The sequence below is a fragment of the Leucoraja erinacea genome, chromosome 7, assembly GCF_028641065.1.
Source record: "Leucoraja erinacea ecotype New England chromosome 7, Leri_hhj_1, whole genome shotgun sequence".
In the NCBI taxonomy this organism is placed as follows: domain Eukaryota; kingdom Metazoa; phylum Chordata; class Chondrichthyes; order Rajiformes; family Rajidae; genus Leucoraja; species Leucoraja erinaceus.
This window is the reverse complement of record NC_073383.1, coordinates 27473112-27492463: the sequence shown is the minus strand read 5'-3', so window position 1 is coordinate 27492463 and position 19352 is coordinate 27473112. Positions and strand designations below refer to the sequence as shown.

Genomic DNA, 19352 nt, shown 5'->3' with positions numbered 1-19352 from the left:
ATATATATATGTACACCTCTCCAAAAGCCCTTGCAATAGACTTGGTCAGATACATGGATAGGAAAGGTTTAGAGGGATATGGGCCAAAGGCAGGCAAATGGGTCTACCTTAGATGGAGCATCTTGGGCGGCAAGGACAAGTTGGGCTGAAGACTATGCTTCTGTGCTGTATGACAGTGTTAACACGCAGTGCAATACATTGCTTTCTCACTTTACATGATATCAAATATAAATTATGCAAACATAAACATTATAGTCATGTGCACTACAAGAGGAGAGAGTGAAAACATCTGCATCTTATAAATCAAGTACAGATTATTTGTATGGGCAGATTTAAACCAGCGCTTGTAACGGCAAAACAAGTTTTTGTTGCACCTCTTCCAAACATATGATGAAACATGCGTTTAGCAAGAACTGTTCTGAATTAATCAGATCAACTAACACACCCTGTTAAAACATTCAGCAAATTGAGATACTATTTTTGTCACAAGCATTTTTAGGACATGGTACCCTTAGAACATGGAACATTGAATAAAACAGACCTCTCAGCCCACAATGTCCATGCCAAACATGGTGCCATGTTAAACAAATCTCCTCTTCCTGCATGTGATTGTATCACTCCATTCTCTGTATATCCATGTGCATTCTTAAATGCCACTATCTTATCCGCCTCTCCCACCACTCCTGGCCATGCATTCCGGGCCCCCACCACTCTGCAAAAACATTGCTCCGCACATCTCCTTTAAACTTTGCCCCTTTCATTTTAAAGCTACGCCCTCTTGGCTTTGACGTTTCCACCTTGGAAAAATGGTTCTGCCTAGCCTATTTATGCCTCTCATAATTGTATATACTTCCATCAGGTCTCCCCTCAACTGCAAACCGTCCAGAGAAAGCAATCCCAGTTTGTCTAATCTCACTTTCAGTGAAATCGATGCAACTTTGTCCAACCTCTCCTTGTAGCCAACACCCTCTAATCCAGGCAGCATTGTGGTAAACTGCCTCTGCACCCTCTCCAAAGCCTCCTCATTCTTACTGTAATGGGGGTGGCCTCAACTGCAGACTATTATTGTATCCTATAAGAAGAGCTCATTGTTGTTGGAAACATAATTTCATTAAAGTAATTGCTTGTGCTCATTAAAAAGACTAGCAAATTATTTTTATTCTGAAGAAGGGTCCTGACCCGAAACATCACCTATCAATGTTCTCCAGATGTGCTGCCAGACCCACTGATTTACTCCAGCACTTTGTGTCTTTTTTTATTGCGAACCAGCATCTGCAGTTCCTTGTATCCATGGATTTTTTTGGAATCTCTTAACCACTGTTTATCCACCTTAAAAGAAAGAGGGGAAGAAGCGGACCAGAGGACCCAGCCTCAGAATAAAAGGAGGTATGTTTAAAAATGAGATGAGGAGGAATTTCTTTAGCCAGAGGGCGGTGAATCTGTGGAATTTATTGCCACAGACGGCTGTGGAAGCCATTATTGGGTATTTTTAAGGTGGAGATTGACAGATTATTGATTAGTTTAGTTTAGTCTAGTTTATTTTTGTCACGTGTATCGAGGTACAATGAAAAGTTTTGTTTGTGTGCTATTTAGCCAGTAAAAATACTATACATGATTACAATCCATTACAAGCATTAGCAGTGACCAGATATAGGATAAAGGTTGCAACATTGACTGCAAAATAAAGTCAGATTAAAGATAGTGCAAAGTTCTCCAATGAGGTAGATGGATGGTTAGGACTACTCTCTAGTTGGTGATTGAATGGTTCAGTTGCCAGATAATAGCTGGGAAGAAACTGTTCCTGAATCTGAAGGTGTGCGGCTTCACACTTCTGTACCTCTTGCCTGATGGAAGAGGGGAGAAGAGAGAAGAGTGAGACTGATTCTTGATAATGTTGCTGGCCTTGCCAAGGCAGCGTGAGGTGTAGATGGAGACAATGGAAGGGAGGTGGTTTGTGTGATGGTCAGGGCTGCATCAACAACTTTCTACGATTTCATAGTAAGTGTGTCAAGGGTTATGGGAAGAAGGCAGGGCAATGGGGTTGAGAAGGAAAGCCATGATTGAATGGTTGGGGTGGAAGATTGCAACCTTCACGTGGTCCACCCTGTTTGGACTAATGCAATCAACTCGACGTGCACAAATGGAAGATCAAATAGAACAAGTTGTCCAACAACTTTAGGCTGTGCACGCCACACGAAAGAAGAAGAAGAAGATGATTGAATGGCGGAGTAGACTCGCTGCGCCAAATGGTCTTATTCTGCTCCTATGCCTTATAAAGAAACAGGTTCAAAGCTGTATTATTACACTAGGCCACTAACGTCACTTTTAATGGGACTGTATCCAGCACTGGATTCTAAATTTTGCATACAAACAATTTACTGGTTAGTGATCAAAAAGATACTTACGTCACTGCGCACTGTGCGAATGAGAGGTACTCCACCAGTATGTCCAGGCCTTGATTCTCTTCATTCAAAAACTCTCTCACCCAACTGTGGAAGAACAAATGCACATATTGTAAGAGCACATGTAGCTTAAAAAAAATCCTAGCAATTTAAGCCAAAACAAAATAGTTAATCTTGGCCAAGTACAAACAAGATATAACCCTAACCCCTCATCCCCCCTCCCCCAAACCCCAGCCTGAAGCACAGTTTCTCATACACTATTAAAAGTCTGAGCGCGGCAGCAGAAGCAGCTTTAGTGCAACAAGACAAAATATCAGAAGAGAGTAAATTATTTATTTTTCCATTTGCAGCACAAGTGGGGTTACCAGGGGAAAAGAAGAATCCCACATCTGGTAGCACTTGGCTAGATGTGAAATTCCAGCACAGCCAGCCAGGAGATTTAGCCCCAGACAATAAGGGAAATGAAATTTCAGAGAGAGTGGGAGAGAGTCTTGGATAAACCTCTTGCAGACAAGTTACAAAAATGGTGTTTACTTTACAACAAAATCGGCATATTTCTTGGAATTAGCAATGCCTGGAAGTTCTCATTAATTATGCGCACACGGGAAACACGGCGCGCATGTTACTGGGCAATTTTGTGGGCATTGTTCTGACAAGATTGCTGATTTTGACATTTATTTGAAAAAACACGGCGATTGTTTCACATAGAACAGTGCAGCACAGGAACAGGCCCTTCGGCCCACAATATCCACGACGTATGTTGTTGTCAGGTTAAACTAATCTCCTCTGCCTGCAGATTCCTTGCATATCCTTTAGACTTTACTTTAGACTTCAGAGATACAGTGCGGACTTTGCACTAACTCGGGTTCAATCCCGATTGAACACGGGTGCTGTCTGTATGGAGTTTGTACGTTCTCCCTGTGACCGCTTAGATTTTCTATGGGTGCTCCAGTTTCCTCCCACATTCCAAAGATATACAGGTTTGTAATTTAATTGGCTTTGGTAAAGATTGTAAATTGTCCCTAGCATGTAGGATAGTGTTAGTATATGAGGATCGCTTGTCGGCACAGACTTGAAGGGGCTGTTTCCACGTTGTATCTCCAAACTAAACTAAACTTTTCTGCTCATGGAGCAAATCTTTCCCCCCGTCCAGACAACATTTCTTTATTTCAGCACCTACAACATCTTAGGAAAGCTCCATTAAATCGGCCTCCTTTCCCTACACCTCCCTCTGAGACTATGTTGTGCCACATAGTCATAAAGCTGTACAGCAATGAAACAGGCCCTAATTCCAGGCCCTAACCTTGTCCATGTTACCTGAGCTGACATCTTGAGCTGGTGCAATTTGCCTGCATTTGACCATTGGCCACTTTTAAAAGTCACAATTCCATCTGCTTCCATTGCTTCCACTGGCAGCTCATTCTAGCTATGGACTACCCTCTGTGTGGAAAAAATTGTCCCCGAGATCGCTCTTCAATCTCTCCTCTGTGTGACATCTTTAAACATCTGGTAGGCAGCTTTATTGGTGTAGGAAATGCACTTTTCAAAAATAAATTAGTGATAGTGGAAGATAAGAGGGAACCATTTGAAATGGAAGAATAGTAGTGAACGTAGTTAAAAGATCCCAATAAAGTCAAAGAGTTTAACGCAGAAGCCTGCTCGTATTCTCCAAAATAGGTGTTAACATGGAGAAACAGGACCACACCAGACCCACGACATTTCCTCACTGCAAGCGTTTATCTGTACATTTCTGTGTAATCCCACTTTCTCATTCACTCCCTACACACTGGAGGGCAGTTTACAGAGAACAATAGACCTACAAACCTGCACTTTCTGGAATGTGGGAGGAAACCGGCACACCCGGAGGGTTTGCACACAGGGAGAGTGTGCAAACTCCACACAGGCAGCACCCGACACCAGGATCGAAGTCTGGATCTCTGGTGCTGTGAGGCAGCAGCTCTACCAGCTGTGCCACTGTGCTGCCACTGGAACATTTTAAAATTGTCAGCTCTAATAATCCTGGATTGTATGTTATTCATTCATTTTTTCACATTTTGGACAATGGAGGCCAGACCTGTATTTCCAGTCCATTCATAATTGGCCTTGAGGTGATGGCGAACCACCTCCTCTGAAGATCACTCCTGGTCCGAGAACACTGATGCAATTATAAAGAAAGCACATCAGCGCCTCTACTTCCTGAGAAGATTACGGAGAGTCAGTGTGTCAAGGAGGACTCTCTCTAACTTCTACGGGTGCACGGTACAGAGCATGCTGACCAGTTGCATCGTGGCTTGGTTTGGCTACTTGAGCGCCCTAGCGAGGAAAAGGCTACAAAAGGTAGTAAACACTGCCCAGTCCATCATCGGCTCTGGCCTCCCTACCATCGAGGGGATCTATCGCAGTCGCTGCCTCAAAAAGGCTGGCAGCATCATCAAGGACCCACACCATTCCTGGCCACACACTCATCTCCCAGCTACCTTCAGGTAGTAGGTACAGGAGCCTGAAGACTGCAACGTCCAGGTTCAGGAATAGCTACTTCCCCACAGCCATGAGGCTATTAAACTAAACTCAAACAAAACTCTGACCATTAATAGCCCATTATCTGTTTATTTACACGTTATCTGTTTATTTATTCATGTGTGTGTATATATTTATATAATGGTATATGGACACACTGATCTGTTCTGTATTCATGCCTACAATATTCTGTTGTGTTGAAGCAAAGCAAGAATTTCATTGTCCTATCTGGGACACATGACAATAAACTCTCTTGAATCCCCTGTATTGGTTTGATGAAGTGTAGCGTTATTTCGTTTTTAGAGATACAGCGTGGAAACAGGCCCTTCGAGTCCACGCCTGGACACTAGTTCCATGTAATCCCACTTTTGCATCAACTACCCTACACACAAGGAGCAATTTACAGTGGCCTATTAACCTACAAACCTGCACATCTTTGCAATGTGGGAGGAAACCAGAGCACCCGGAGGAATCCTGTGCGGTCACAGGGAGAACGTACAAACATACAGGCACCCGAGGTCAGGATCGAACCTGGGTCTCTGGTGCTCTGAGGCAGCAGTTCAACCCGCTGCGCCACTCTGCCTCTCCGTTTACTCAGCTTGTGCGGGCATTTAAGGAGTTCCAGGATTTAGGACCAAAAAATACATTTCCAAGTCATATATTCCATGGTGATCGATTTATAACCACACAAGAATGAATGCTACTTCGGTTTCTAACAAGGGTGACATAATCTGGAAGGGCCTTTATGGTCTGCTGTGCTTTATTGTACTCTTGATGAATTCTTGGATCAAGTACCAAACAGGTTAACGGCTTTAAAAAGCAGTGAGGTTTGTTTGACAGTGGGAATGCCAAAAACATGCCTCATTGATCTTAGAAACATAGAAACATAGAAAATAGGTGCAGGAGGCCATTCGGCCCTTCGAGCCAGCACCGCCATTCATTGTGATGATGGCTGATCGTCCCCTATCAATAACCCGTGCCTGTCTTCTCCCCATATCCCTCGACTCCACTAGCCCCTAGTGCTCTACCTAACTCTCTCTTAAATCCATCCAGTGACTTGGCCTCCACTGCCCTCTATGGCAGGGAATTCCACAAATTCACTACTCTCTGGGTGAAAAGGTTTTTTTTCTCACCTCAGTCTTAAATGACCTCTCCTTTATTCTAAGACTGTGGTCCCTGGTTTTGAACTCGCCCAACATTGGGAACATTTTTTCTGCATCTAGCTTGACTCTTGGGGCTAGTGGAGTCAGCCACGGTTGCCTCCTACTCGGCTTAGAATCTTTCTTCCTTTTTGGAATGAAATGATCCTGCGTCTTCCGGATTATGCCCAGAAATTCCTGCCATTGCTGTTCCACCGTCATTCCTGCTAGTATCCCTTTCCAGACTACCTTGGCCAACTCCTCTCTCATGCCTTCATAATCCCCCTTGTTCAACTGCATCACTGACACTTCCGATTTAACCTTCTCCTTCTCAAATTGCAGATTAAAATTAATCATATTATGATTACTACCTCCAAGCGGTTCCTTTACCTCGAGTTCTCTTATCAGATCTGGTTCATTGGACAACACTACATCCAGAATTGCCTTTTCTCTGGTCGGCTCCATTACAAGCTGCTCTAAGAATCCATCTCGGAGGCATTCTACAAACTCTCTTTCTTGTGGTCCTGAATCAACCTGATTTTCCCAGTCTACCTGCATATTGAAATCCCTCATCACCACAGTGGCATTACCTTTGTTACATGCCAGTTTTAACTCCAGCTGCAACTTACACCCTACATCCGGGCTACTATTTAGGGGTCTGTAGATAACACCAACTAGTGTCTTCTTGCCTTTACAATTCCTCAACTCTATCCACAGTGACTCTACCTCATCAGTCCCTATGTCTTCCCTCGCAAGGGACTGAATTCCATCCCTCACCAGCAGAGCTACCCCCCCCCCCCCTCCTCCTCTGCCCACCTGCCTGTCCTTTCTATAGGATGTATAACCCTGAATATTAAGTTCCCAGGCCCGATCCTCCTGCAGCCAAGTCTCAGTAATCCCCACAATGTCATATCTACCAACCTCTAACTGAGCCTCAAGCTCATCTACTTTACTTCTAATACTTCGCGCATTCATATACAATACTTTTAATTCCTTACTCATCTCACCTTTCACATCGATCCCTATTACACTTGGCCATACTCTCCTATCCCTTTGTGAGCTTCCTTTCCCGTTAATTCTGGGGTCATTAACCATCCCTTTACTCTCTTTCCTTTTAACTCCATCCTCGACTATCCCATTTGACACCCCACCCCCCTTATTCAGTTTAAAACCACCCGTGTAGCAGTGGCAAACCTGCCTGCCAGAATGCTGGTCCCCCACCTGTTAAGATGCAATCCATCCCTTTTGTACAGTTAGTTACCCCTTGCTCCAAAACAGATCCCAGTGATCTAAGAATCTAAATCCCTGCCCCGTGCACCAGTTCCTCAGCCACATGTTCAGGTCCTGTATCTCCCTGTTCCTGCTCTCGTCAGCACGAGGAACTGGAAGCAAAACGGAGATAACAACCCTGGAGATCCTGCTTTTCAGCATTTTTCCGAGCTCTCTAAAGTCACGCTGCAGAATATTCATCTCCTTCTTTCCGACATCGTTTGTGCCGTTCATGCACTACCGCTTCCGGCTGTTCACCTTCGCCCCTGAGGATTTTCTACACTCTGTCCATGACATCCTGCCAGAGTTTTGACTTTCGAGATGCAACACGGAAACAGGCCTTTCGGCCCACCGAGTCCATGCTGACCAGCAATCACCCCTAACACTATGGTACACACTAGGGACAATTCACAATTTTAGCAAGCCAATTAAGCTACATTTTAAATTGCCCCTAGTGTGTAGGACACTAGTGTTAGTATCCTACATTCTCGGGACAATTTGCAATTTTTTAACCAAAGCCAATCAACTTACAAACTTGTACATCTTTGGAGCGTGAGAAGAACCCCACGCCGTCACTGGGAGAATGTAACAACTTTGTTCAGATAACACCTGTAGTCATATAGAACCCAGATCTCTGATGCTGTTAGGCAGCAACTCGACCGCTGTGCCTCCCTTGGCAGGCATTGCTCCAGAATTGTGGCTAATTTCACCCATAATATCAGGACCCTGTAATTAATTGTAACTCATGTAATTATATAAATTCATGGGTTCTTAAGTTATAGGAGCAGAATTAGGCCATTTGGCCCATCATGTCTACTCCAGCATTCAATCCTGGCTGATCTATCTTTGACCCTCAACCCCATTCTCCTGCCTTCTCCCCATAAATATTTGACACCCTTACTAACCCAGAACCTATCAATCTCCACTTTAAAAATATGCAATGACTTTCACCTCCTGTGGCATGAATTCCAATAAGATAGGAGCAGAGTGCAAATATAGTCCCATATATTTTGATCTTTTTAAAGAAATTTCAAGCAACATCCATACCTAATAGGGGGTGGGGGGGGGGGGGGGGGGGGGGGGGGGGGGGCAGTGGTGTAGCTGGTAGAGCTGCTGCCTCAGATTGCCAGATATCTTGACTATGGGTGCCGTCTTTACGGAGTTTGCACGTTCTCCCTGTAGCTGCATGGGTTTCTTCTAGGTGTTCTGGTTTCTTCCAACATCCCAAAGATGTGCGGGTTTGTCAGTTAATTGTCCCTCTGTAAATTTCCCCCTAGTGTGTAGGGAGTGGATGGGAAAATGGTATAACATAGAACTAGTGTGAACGGGTGATCGCTAGTTGGCGTGCTCTCGGATTGCTGAAGGACCTGTATACACGCTGCATTTCTAAAACTAAACTAAACAGAGTTGCTTCAGTCACTATTGTCATTTTGGTAAAAATATCACAGGGAATTATGCTTGCTTGGATTGTTTGTCTTGGGAACACCTTATACCAAAAATCAGAAAAGGAGATTCCTTGTCCAAGTAATCGCAGTTTAATTTATATATGGGAAGTTATAATTCAATTTTCAGTGAGATTGCTAAACAGCCGAAACCACATAGTCTGGTTTGTACACTACATTGAGATACAATCTGTGTGATCTTTTGGCACAGACTCTTTCTGTGCAGTTCCAAAGAAATGATGTCCTGAAGTCCATGTCCATGCAAAAATTCATGTTCAAGGATCAGAAATAGGTCATTCGGCCCATTGAGTCTACTCCGCCATTCGATCATGGCCAATCTATATTTCCCTCTCAGCCCCATTCGACTGCCTTCTCCCCATAACCCCTGACACCCATACTATTCAAGCTCAATAAATAAAGAATCTTATTGAAGCCTCTTGGGTGCAACTTTAGGGCAGATTCAGCTACATAAATGCTTAATTATTAAAAAATCCCCAAATCAGTGCACCCAACCACCTGGTTTCTTAACTAACAATAGCTTTCCGGTATATTTGTGATTTCCATGGGAGATACAGGAGGAATTTCTTTAGTCAGAGAGTGGTGAATCTGTGGAATTCATTGCCACAGACAGAGGTGGAGGCCAAGTCAATGGGTATTTTAAAGTCGAGATTGATAGGTTCTTGATTAGGAAGAGCATCAAAGGTTACGGGGAGAAGGCAGGAGAATGGGGTTGAGAGGGAAAGATAGATCAGCCATGATTGAATGGTGGCACATACTCGTTGGGCATATTCCTGTGCTGTACTCTTCTACTTAGGCCATAAATACATCGTATGAATGCAAATTCTGCAAATCCCCATCAGGTTTGTCATCACAAAAATCATTGGTATGTACAACACAACGCTGAATGCGTAATTAATTCACAAAAGGACACAAAGTGCTGGAGTAACTCAGCATGTCAAGCAGCATCTTTGGAGATCATGGGGAGGTGCCGTTTTGGGCTGGAATCCTTCTTCAGACTGAGAGCTTACACCAAGGGGGGAGAAGAGTGGAGAGGGTGGACTAAGTGTGGTAGGTACAAATGGTGCAAATTAATCCACTTTGGATTGAATAGCTATGACGATTGAATAGGAGGGTCGGTGGGGGCGCTGCAAGACGGCTGCCCTGCCAGCAGCGTGTCCGTTATTTCTACTTTTTTTGGGTTTTTTAAGTGTGTCCAAATGTTTGTTTTAGTGTCTCTTGGTGTGTCTTGTGTGGGATGTGGGAGTGGTGAGGGGGGGGTGAGGGGTAAGAGGGGAACCGCTTTTGGTCGCCTCATCCACGGAGAGGCGACTTTTTCCATGTCGCCTCCCTCGCGGACTAACACCATGGATTGGAGCGGCCTTTCCCGGAGTCGGGCCCAGAGTTTCAGCAGCGAACGCAGCGTAGACTTTTCATCGCGGAGCGGGCGAGCCCTTGCCCGGGGTCACCAGGAGGGAGTGCTCCGATCGCTGGCCCACGGACTGTTACATCCTGAAGCCACGGTCTGCGGAGCTTCTAGCCGCGGGCGCGGCATCTGGAGCCTGGGATACCTCATTGGGGATCCCCGGAGAAGAGCTCCGACCGCCGGCCCGCGGCCTATAACATCCTGAAGGAGCTTCTAGCCGCAGGACTTACCACCATGATCCTGGGTTCCATCGCCGGGGATAGCCAGAGAAGAGCTCCGACCGCCGGACTGCGTCCTACAACATCCTGAAGCAGCGGCCTCCGGTAGGAAAGCGCCAATTCGGGACCTCCAAGCCGCGGAGCGTGTGTTCGACCGTCCCGATGAGAGGGCCTGTACATCGGGCCATCCGTAATGGCGACTGCGGAGGCTTATGGCCCTGACCACGGGTGAACAAGTAGGAGGACTGACTGAACTTTGTGCCTTCCATCACAGTGAAGAATGCTGTGGTGGATGTTTGTGTTAAATGTTATTGTGTATTGTGTGTTCTTTTTTGATTGTACCGCTGCTGGCAAATTCATTTCAATGCACTTATATGTGTGTGTAATGAATAAAACTGATTGATTGAGATTTGGAATCAACATGCCTTATGATGTTATACAAGACACATCCTTTATAAAATGCATTTACTATCTTTTTTTTAAACTCATCATGTATAATTCCTGAAATTTAACTAAGGTAATTGGCAGAAGCCTGATTTATGACATGAAAGGAGCCACAATGTCCCCAAATTTCCTCAGGGATGCAGCCAACATAATCAAGGACCACTTATACCAGTCATTTCCTCTTCTCCCCTTGCCCAAGGAGCAGAAGATATAAAAGCGTGAAGGTGCGTATCATCAGATTTAAGAACAGCTTCCTTCCTGCAGTTATCAGTATTTAAGGACTTCTCTAAGCTAGTGTGTAGTCCCGATCTTCCAATCAATCTAGTTGAGGCTGGGACTATCCCAACATTTAAGAAATAGTTGGACAGGTATATGGATAGGATAGGTTTGGAGGGCAGGTGGAACTAGTGTAGCTGGGACATGTTGGCCTGTGTGGGTAAGTTGGGCTGAAGGAACAGTTTCCACACTGTGTCACTCCATAGCCAACCTTGTTCCAATCCCTGTACTTCTTTCAACTGCACATTCTCTGCAGCTGTAACACTATATTCTGTACTCCATTTATTTCTCTCTCTGTTTTACCTGTTGTACTTGCTTATGGTTTTATTGTACTCATTGATCGTATGATTTGATTGGATAGCACGTAAAGTTCTTCACAGTATATCAGTACACGTGAAACCAATTGGTGGTGGCCCGTCGGTAACAACGATGGCGGGTTGTGCAATCTCAATGCTGGTGAGTTCTGACGGCTCACGAGTCCAATTTGTGAACCACACACTTGAGGGCAGTGGGGGCAGATGAAGGTCATCGCTGGCAGGTTCTGGGCAGCAGCCTTCCTCCTCTCCCTGGCTTTGGTAAGTTGCTCTAGGTGGCGCTCCTTGAAGCTGCAGGCTGCTGTTCGCGCTGCTGCGCACCAGCGTGTTCTGTCGCTGGCGCAGGCTTCCAGTTGCTTGGGTGCAAGACCACAATAGTGGAGATGGTCCTTGCTGCAATCTTTGTGCCGCTTCCTGGGACACCCACGGTTCCTTTGTCCCTGGGAGAGCACGCCGTAGAAGACCTGTCGAGGCATGCGGGTTTCATCCATCCTGATGACGTGCCCAGTCCATCGGAGCTGTGCTTTGATGATCATTGCCTCGATGCTTGTGAAGCTGGATCTGTCCAACACTGATCTGTCTAGGTTGGGCACTTTGTCCTGCCAGCGAATGCCCATGATGGACAGTAACGAGCGCATATGGAACTTCTCAAGTTGACGGATGTGATTCCTATACAAGGTCCACGTTTCACAACCATAGAGCAGGCTGGAAATCAATAAGCCAATACAATTTCCCTTCTTCCCAACAAAGACTGAAGAGTCAATGTATCAAGATTACAAATTCACTGCTGTAACTTCAAGTGCAAATCTGTAGGCTAGAAATTCCTCCGCATGGTTTTTACAAGTTTAAGTGTCCAATTCAGTTGGGTGAATGAGCCACAATGAACTACAAGAGGTTACTATGCAGTTATCACAATTAGTTAAGTGGGTAAATGATAGGTCAGCCTTTATAGCAAAGGAGTTGGAGCCTAAAAGTGGAAAGGTTTGTTACAATTGTACAGGACGTTGGGTGCTGGTAAGGTCACACCTGAATTACTGCTCAGTTTTGGTCCCTTACTGAAAAGGATATAGTCACATTGGATGCAGTCCAAAAGAGATTCCCCATAGCACTTCCTGTAATGAGAGGAGTGCGCTATTTGGAAACGTTAAACAGGTTGGGTTTGATTTCTTTGGAGATTACAACAATAAGGGGTGACGTTATTGAGACAAAGATCCTGAGGGCAATGGCAGAGTTGCTTTCACTCTTGGAACAGTCTTGAATGAGGGAAGTAGTTACAAGAAAAGACTTAAGGGCCTGTCCCACTTTCACGACCTCTGCCGAGTTTGCCCTTGACTCATACTCGCAGCATGGTCGTCACAAGGTCGTAGGAGGTCGTAGGAAGGTCGTAGCAGGCAGTGATACTAGTCGTAGGTATTCGTGACATCAAGTAGGTCGGGGTTTTTTTTTCTCTAGCATGATGAAAAATGTCCATGAGTAAAAAAGGTTGTGAATTAGGTTGTGAAAGTGGGACAGGCCCTTTATCATTTTGCGGAATGCTGGGTCATTGGTGCAGTTCTGATTTGTTCTGTTCCTTTTCATGCCTCTAGTTTCTCTCCCCAACACTCAGTCTAAAAAATGGTTTCAACCTGAAACGTCATTCCATTCCTCCTGACCCGCTGAGTTACTCCAGCATTTCGTGTCCATCTTCAAAACTTTAGCCATTTGGATGTGGAGTATTGAATTGAATTGAATTGAATAACCTTTAATAATCCTTTACAGGAAATTACAGTGCCACAACAGCTTCAAGACAGACATAACACCACACATTTCCTCAGAGTACACGCATCAGTCAGCATCAATGACGCTGAAGTGGAGATGACTGAGAGCTTCGGGTTCCTAGGCATCCTCTACTTCCTCAGAAGATCAAGGAAATTCGGCACATCTCCAATGACTCTTACCAATTTCTACACATGCACCGTAGAAAGCATCACAACTTGGCTTGCTTCAGACCCAGTCTGGAGAAGGGTTTCGTCCCGAAATATTGCCTATTTCCTTCGCTCCATAGATGCTGCTGCACCCGCTGAGTTTCTCCAGCATTTTTGTGTACCTTTGGTTTGGGAACAGCTCTGTATCATGGCAAGAAATTGTAGAGAGTTGTGAGTTCAGCCCAGTCCGTCACACAGACCAGTCGCTCAAACATCACACACCTTTCCCTCCATTGATTCCACACTATGCGCTGCCTCAGGAAAGCAGCCAACATAATGAAGGATCACACACTCGGGTCATTCCTTCTTCTCCCCTCTCTCATCGGTCAGAAGATGCAAAAGCTTGAAAACAAGTTGGATTCAGGAACAGCTTCTTCCCCGCTGTTATCAGATTTTTGAATGGACCTCTCATAGCGATGTAGACCTGATCTTCCCATCTACCTTGTTGCCGTCCTTGTGCTTTTTATTATCTTTGCGTTCTGTCCAGGCAAATCATTCTACATCATTAAGTCCAATAGAGAAAAGAAACAGAGTGCAGGATATAACATTGCAGCTGCAGAGAAAGTGCAGATACAGTGAGACACTATTTTTTTTTGGCACGGATAACCGTGAAGAATATAAATCAAATGCCTATAGTAGCCATTTTCAGAAACTCAGTAGCCTGACAGGAAATGAGTCTATTCAAAGTCTTGAAACATACCCAATGTAGTTTGTTCGGAGGGAAATCTCCAGTTCTCGCAGTACTTGAGTTGATTCTTGCACTCTTCTTCTGAACTTCTGCAAATATTAAATTGAGACCCATATTATCGTCAAAACCGCGTAAAACTATTGGTTCAAAACACAAACAAACTACATGCACTGTAGCGTATGAGCTTTTATACATCGAATCAGCACAGCTGGCATTAATATATTATGGGGAAGTATGACTCGACACATGAATATAACAGGATGAAGTAATGTCACACATGGTCTTCTGTGCCTGTTCCCCACCCTACACTGTGCCCATTTATTTTGATCTAAAGCTAAACTGAAACTTAAATCACTCAGAATAAACAGAACAGCAAAAACCTCGCAGGATGTGCAGAAACGGATGACTGGTACAAGTCGTGCCAGGTATGAAAAAGGTTTTTTGCATTCTTGACAGAAGAGAACAGCAGCACGCTACATACTTTGGAGAAGGAGGAAGTGACTGTGGAGAAGCCTGATGGTCACCAGGACTAGTCTGACAACAGCACAATGTCTTATGTCTCACAGCGAGGTACAGTGAAAAGCTGTAGTTGCGTGCTAACCAGTCAACGGAAAGACTATATATGATTACAATCGAGCTATGGTCAGATGCAATAATGATAATCTGTGGGTCTCCAATAAGGTAGATGGTAGGTCAGGACCGCTCTCTAGTTGTGAAATCACTGCCAACTCAGTTAAGGTCAACAGGAAATATATCACAGGTCCGATTATCCACAGATTATCTGGCAAACTTGGTTTCTCAGCCTTCGTGGATTATCCGTTTGACCGGACCAACATAGGTCATAGAAACATAGAAAATAGGTGCAGGAGTAGGCCATTTGGCCCTTCGAGCCTGCACCGCCATTCAATATGATCATGGCTGATCATCCAACTCAGTATCCTGTTCCTGCCTTCTCTCCATACCCCCTGATCCCTTTAGCCACAAGGGCCATATCTAACTCCCTCTTAAATATAGCCAATGAACTGGCCTCAACTACCTTCTGCGGCAGAGAATTCCAGAGATTCACCACTCTCTGTGTGAAAAAAGTTTTCCTCATCTCGGTCCTAAAAGATTTCCCCTTTATCCTTAAACTGTGACCCCTCGTTCTGGACTTCCCCAACATCGGGAACAATCTTCCTGCATCTAGCCTGTCCAAACCCTTAAGAATTTTGTACATTTCTATAAGATCCCCCCTCAACCTTCTAAATTCTAGCGAGTACAAACCGAGTCTATCCAGTCTTTCTTCATATGAAAGTCCTGACATCCCAGGAATCAGTCTGGTGAACCTTCTCTGTACTCCCTCTATGGCAAGGAAATGGTCATGGACTCCAGGAGTCCAACGGTCTGCCTAGGCCACCAGATATCGGCCCGCAAAGACGGTCTCGGAAGTTGGCAATGGGAATAAATCCACCGACTCCGGCCAGGCCGTAGTTCCAGAGCCCCGGCTGCAGGGGGAAAATTCGACCCACCCATGGAAGTCCCGATGTGGTCGAGATCGCCCGCCTCACCCGGCATAGGTTTCAGCGGGACTTCCGTTGGGGGGGTGGCGGGGGGGGGATTTCAAGTGCAATCTCGTAATTTTGTCAGGATTAAAGGAGGTGCCAGACCACCAGTTGCTGGAAAGTCAATGCTGGACCTGCAACATTTCGTTGGACGTAATAATTCCTGCAGTCACAAGAACTTGCAGATGGTTCCATCTTGAACAAAACAACAAAAAGCTGGAGAAATTCCAGCTGGAGGGCCAGGAAGCACCTGTGGAGGGAATGCAGGCAACATTTTGTTTTGGGACCCTTGTTCGGACTGATGGGAGTAGGGGGAAAGAAAGCTGGAAAAGAGGTTGGTGTGGGGCAATGCCTGGCAAGTGATAGATGGATGCAGGTGGAGTGGGAGTGCTTGGCAGATGGGTAAGTGGGAATGGCTGGAGGTGAAAAGAAGGCCAAATGGTGTTAGTTAAGGAGAGGAGTGAAGAGTGAAACATAAAGTCGAACGGAGAGATAAGGGTGGAAGGGAATAGGGCGAAGGGGAAAAAAGGGGTATAATAGGGAAATAAGAGACATGGGGTTGGGAGATGTGTACAGGGAGGAGAGAAAAAGAGCACGGTGGCGGGTTAGACACAAAAAACTGGGGTGACTCAGTGAGCCAGGCAGCATCTCTGGAGAAAAGGAATTTTTGTGTCAAGCCGGTTTAAACCACCATCTGCAGTTCCGTCCTACACAAGATGACTGGGGTGATGGGAGATGGTGGCCGACACGTGTGCACAACAGGGTAGTTTGGAACGGGGAAAGAGATGGGTTGGGAAGAGGAAGAGGGCTTGGGGAGTATTAATCATTTCTTGGCCCTGCTTGATTTGGTTTAGGTGTTTGTAAAATCTGCCAAGCTCTATATCTGAATCAAAACTCTTTAAGACGCTTCAAAACCTGGCTTGTTCAAGCGGAAAGGATTCATTTCGAGCATTTATTTCATTGTCCTGTGCTGAAAATAATAAACATTACCTGATAAAATCCACACCAGATGCCTAACCTGATAAAACATTTTATTTTTTGCATACATTACATGAAAACACAAGTTTGAACTAAACAATCACTTGCAAAAATTAAAGAAAGCCCAGTTAGTTTTATTTAAAGTATTCTTTACCTTCCTGGTCACAGCTGGGTCAAGGTAACCCTTCAGCTTCAGAATGTATGTGTGTGGAGGATTTTTCACTTGAAATCTTTCCTGTAATGAAAGAAATACTCAAACATTAGTCAGGCAATTTGATCACTTAAATCTGAAAGAGTCATATAGTCAGAGGCAAAGGGCATAGAAACAGACCCTTTGGCCCAACTTGCCCATACTGCCCCATTTATACTAGTCCAACCTGTTTGGTCCATATCCCTCTAAACCTTTCCTGTGCATGTACCTGTCCAAATGTCTTTTAAATGTTGTTAAAGTACCTGCCTCAACCACCTCCTCATTCCATATACCCACCACCCTCAGAGTGAAAAATATGCTCCTTAGGTTCCTATTAAATCTTTCCCTTCTCATCTTAAACCTGCATCCGCTAGTTCTTGCTTCCCCTACTCTGTCCGGAGTTTGTATGTTCTCCTTGTGACTGCGTGGGTGTTCTCCAGGTGATCTGGTTTCCTCACACACTCCAGACATGTGGGTTTGTAGGTTAATTGGCTTTGGTAAAATTGTAAATTGTCCCTAGTGTGTAGGATAATGCTAGTGTATGGGGTGATTGTTGGTCGGCATGGACTTGGTGGGCCATAGGGCCCGTTTCTGTGCTGTATCTTTAAAGTCTAAAGACTCTGCCCTCAGTATTTGGTCGTGGGTTTTATACTGTCATGGTCAAGTTTACTCTGAGTAACTGGCAATTTATTGCAGATTTGTTTTAGTGTTAGGTTTAATTTGCCTGAAAAACTGCAGCAAGTTAGAATTTCATTATCCATCTTCCTCTCTGACACACATGACACATTTACTTTTAGTTTAATATGTAATTAGAAGGAACTGCAGATGCTGGTTTAAACCTCAGCGTGTCAGGCAGCATCTCTGGAGAACATGGATAGGTGACATTTCGGGTTGGAATCCTTCTTCAGACCGAAGAAGGGTCTCGCCTCAAAATGTCACCGATCCATTTTCTCCAAAGAGTTACTCCAGCACTTTGTGTCTATCTTCAGTTTAAGTTTAGTTTAGTTTAGTATTTCATGTGTTCAGTGAAAAGCTTGTTGCATGGTATCCCGTCAAGGAGAGGTTTACAAGATTACGATCCACAGTGTACAAACAGGTAAGGATAAAAGTGGCAACATTTAGTAAGATACAGAGCGATAAAGTCCACCTAAACATAGTTCGAAGGTTTCTGACAAGGTAGATGGGAGGTCAGGCTGCACCCTGGCTGGTGATAGGGTGGTTCAGTTGCCTGATAACAGCTGGGAAGCAACAGTCCCTGAACCTGGAGGTGTGTGTTTTCACACTTCGATCCCTCTTGCCTAATGGGGGAGGGGAGAAGATGGAGGGACTGGTGTAGACGCATCCTCAGAAATAAACACTCCTGTACTTTCAAAAGATAGCCAGCACAAATTTGTTAAAGATAAATCATGGTTAACTGTCCATCTAGTTGTCAGGTGAGTAATGGGAAGGTTGGATGAAGATAGTGTGTACGAATTGTCAAAAGAGATGACAAGTGTGACATGATGGATTTGTTTGTGATAATGAAACCCAAGGAACTGAAGATAGCCTGGAATCCTCACCAGAATAACCTTCAAATGTTACATATTTTATTCAGTATTCAATTACATCTACCTCAATGACCTCTGGACTACTACAATGATCCCGAGCTAGACCATCTGGCCTCAGCTAACGGTACAAGAACTAACCATCTGTCTACTGTGCCCTAATGATAATGCTGTGCCAATTACCAGAGAGCAGGAGGAAGGAACTGCAGATGCTGGTTTATACCGTAGACACAAAATGCTGGAGTAACTCAGCGGGCCAGGCAGCATCTTTGGAGAAAAGGAATGGGCGCATTTCAGGTCGGAACCATTCTTCACTGAAAGATAGAGATGGGGTGGAACTGAAAGTGAGAAAATGCCATGATAAATCAGGGCCTCAGAAGGGAGGAGTCCATAATGGCCCATTGTTGGCTGGGGAAGATGCGTTAACAAGAGATATACAAGGATAACGGTGGAACTGGTAGAACAACTAGGGTGGGGGAGTGAATGCAGCAGTCATTTGAAATTAGAAAAATCAACATTCATACCGCTGGGTTGTAAGCTGCCCAAGTGAACTATAAGGTGCTCTTCCTCCAGTTTGCATGTGCCCTCACTCTGACAATGAACGAGACCCAGGACAGAAAGGTCGGGAATGGGAAAGAGAGTTAAAATGTTTGGCAACTGGGGGATTGCGTAGGCCAATACGGACAGAGTTCAGCGGAATGATCTCCAAGCCAGGGAAGATTAGGTGCACCAGCCATGAGTAGAGACTCTTTGGGTGATGGTGAGGGATGGGGGTATCTAGGTCAGTCAGCAATCAGAGCTCCCGTTCTCCACTGGCTGAGATTGGACCGAAATCCATCTCTTCCCATTCAGACACAGCACAATGGCGAGGAGTTGATTTCATTATAGAAGCACCCACTGAGAAGGCCACTCATCAATGACAGCAGTGGAAGACATCGATAACATCGCCTGACCAGGACGACCATTCTAACACCGACCCAGTACCGTCACCAGGGCCATGGGC

The 19352-nt window shown here is 45.0% G+C and overlaps 1 protein-coding gene across 1 annotated transcript in view; it reads right to left on the bottom strand.

The window, feature by feature from the left end:
* Positions 1-19352, bottom strand: part of fmnl2a (formin-like 2a) — a 217613-nt gene that overhangs the window by 64424 nt on the left and 133837 nt on the right. The window contains 3 exon segments of the mRNA XM_055638074.1: positions 2406-2489; positions 14109-14185; positions 16770-16850. Coding sequence (XP_055494049.1) covers positions 2406-2489; positions 14109-14185; positions 16770-16850 — 242 coding nt within the window.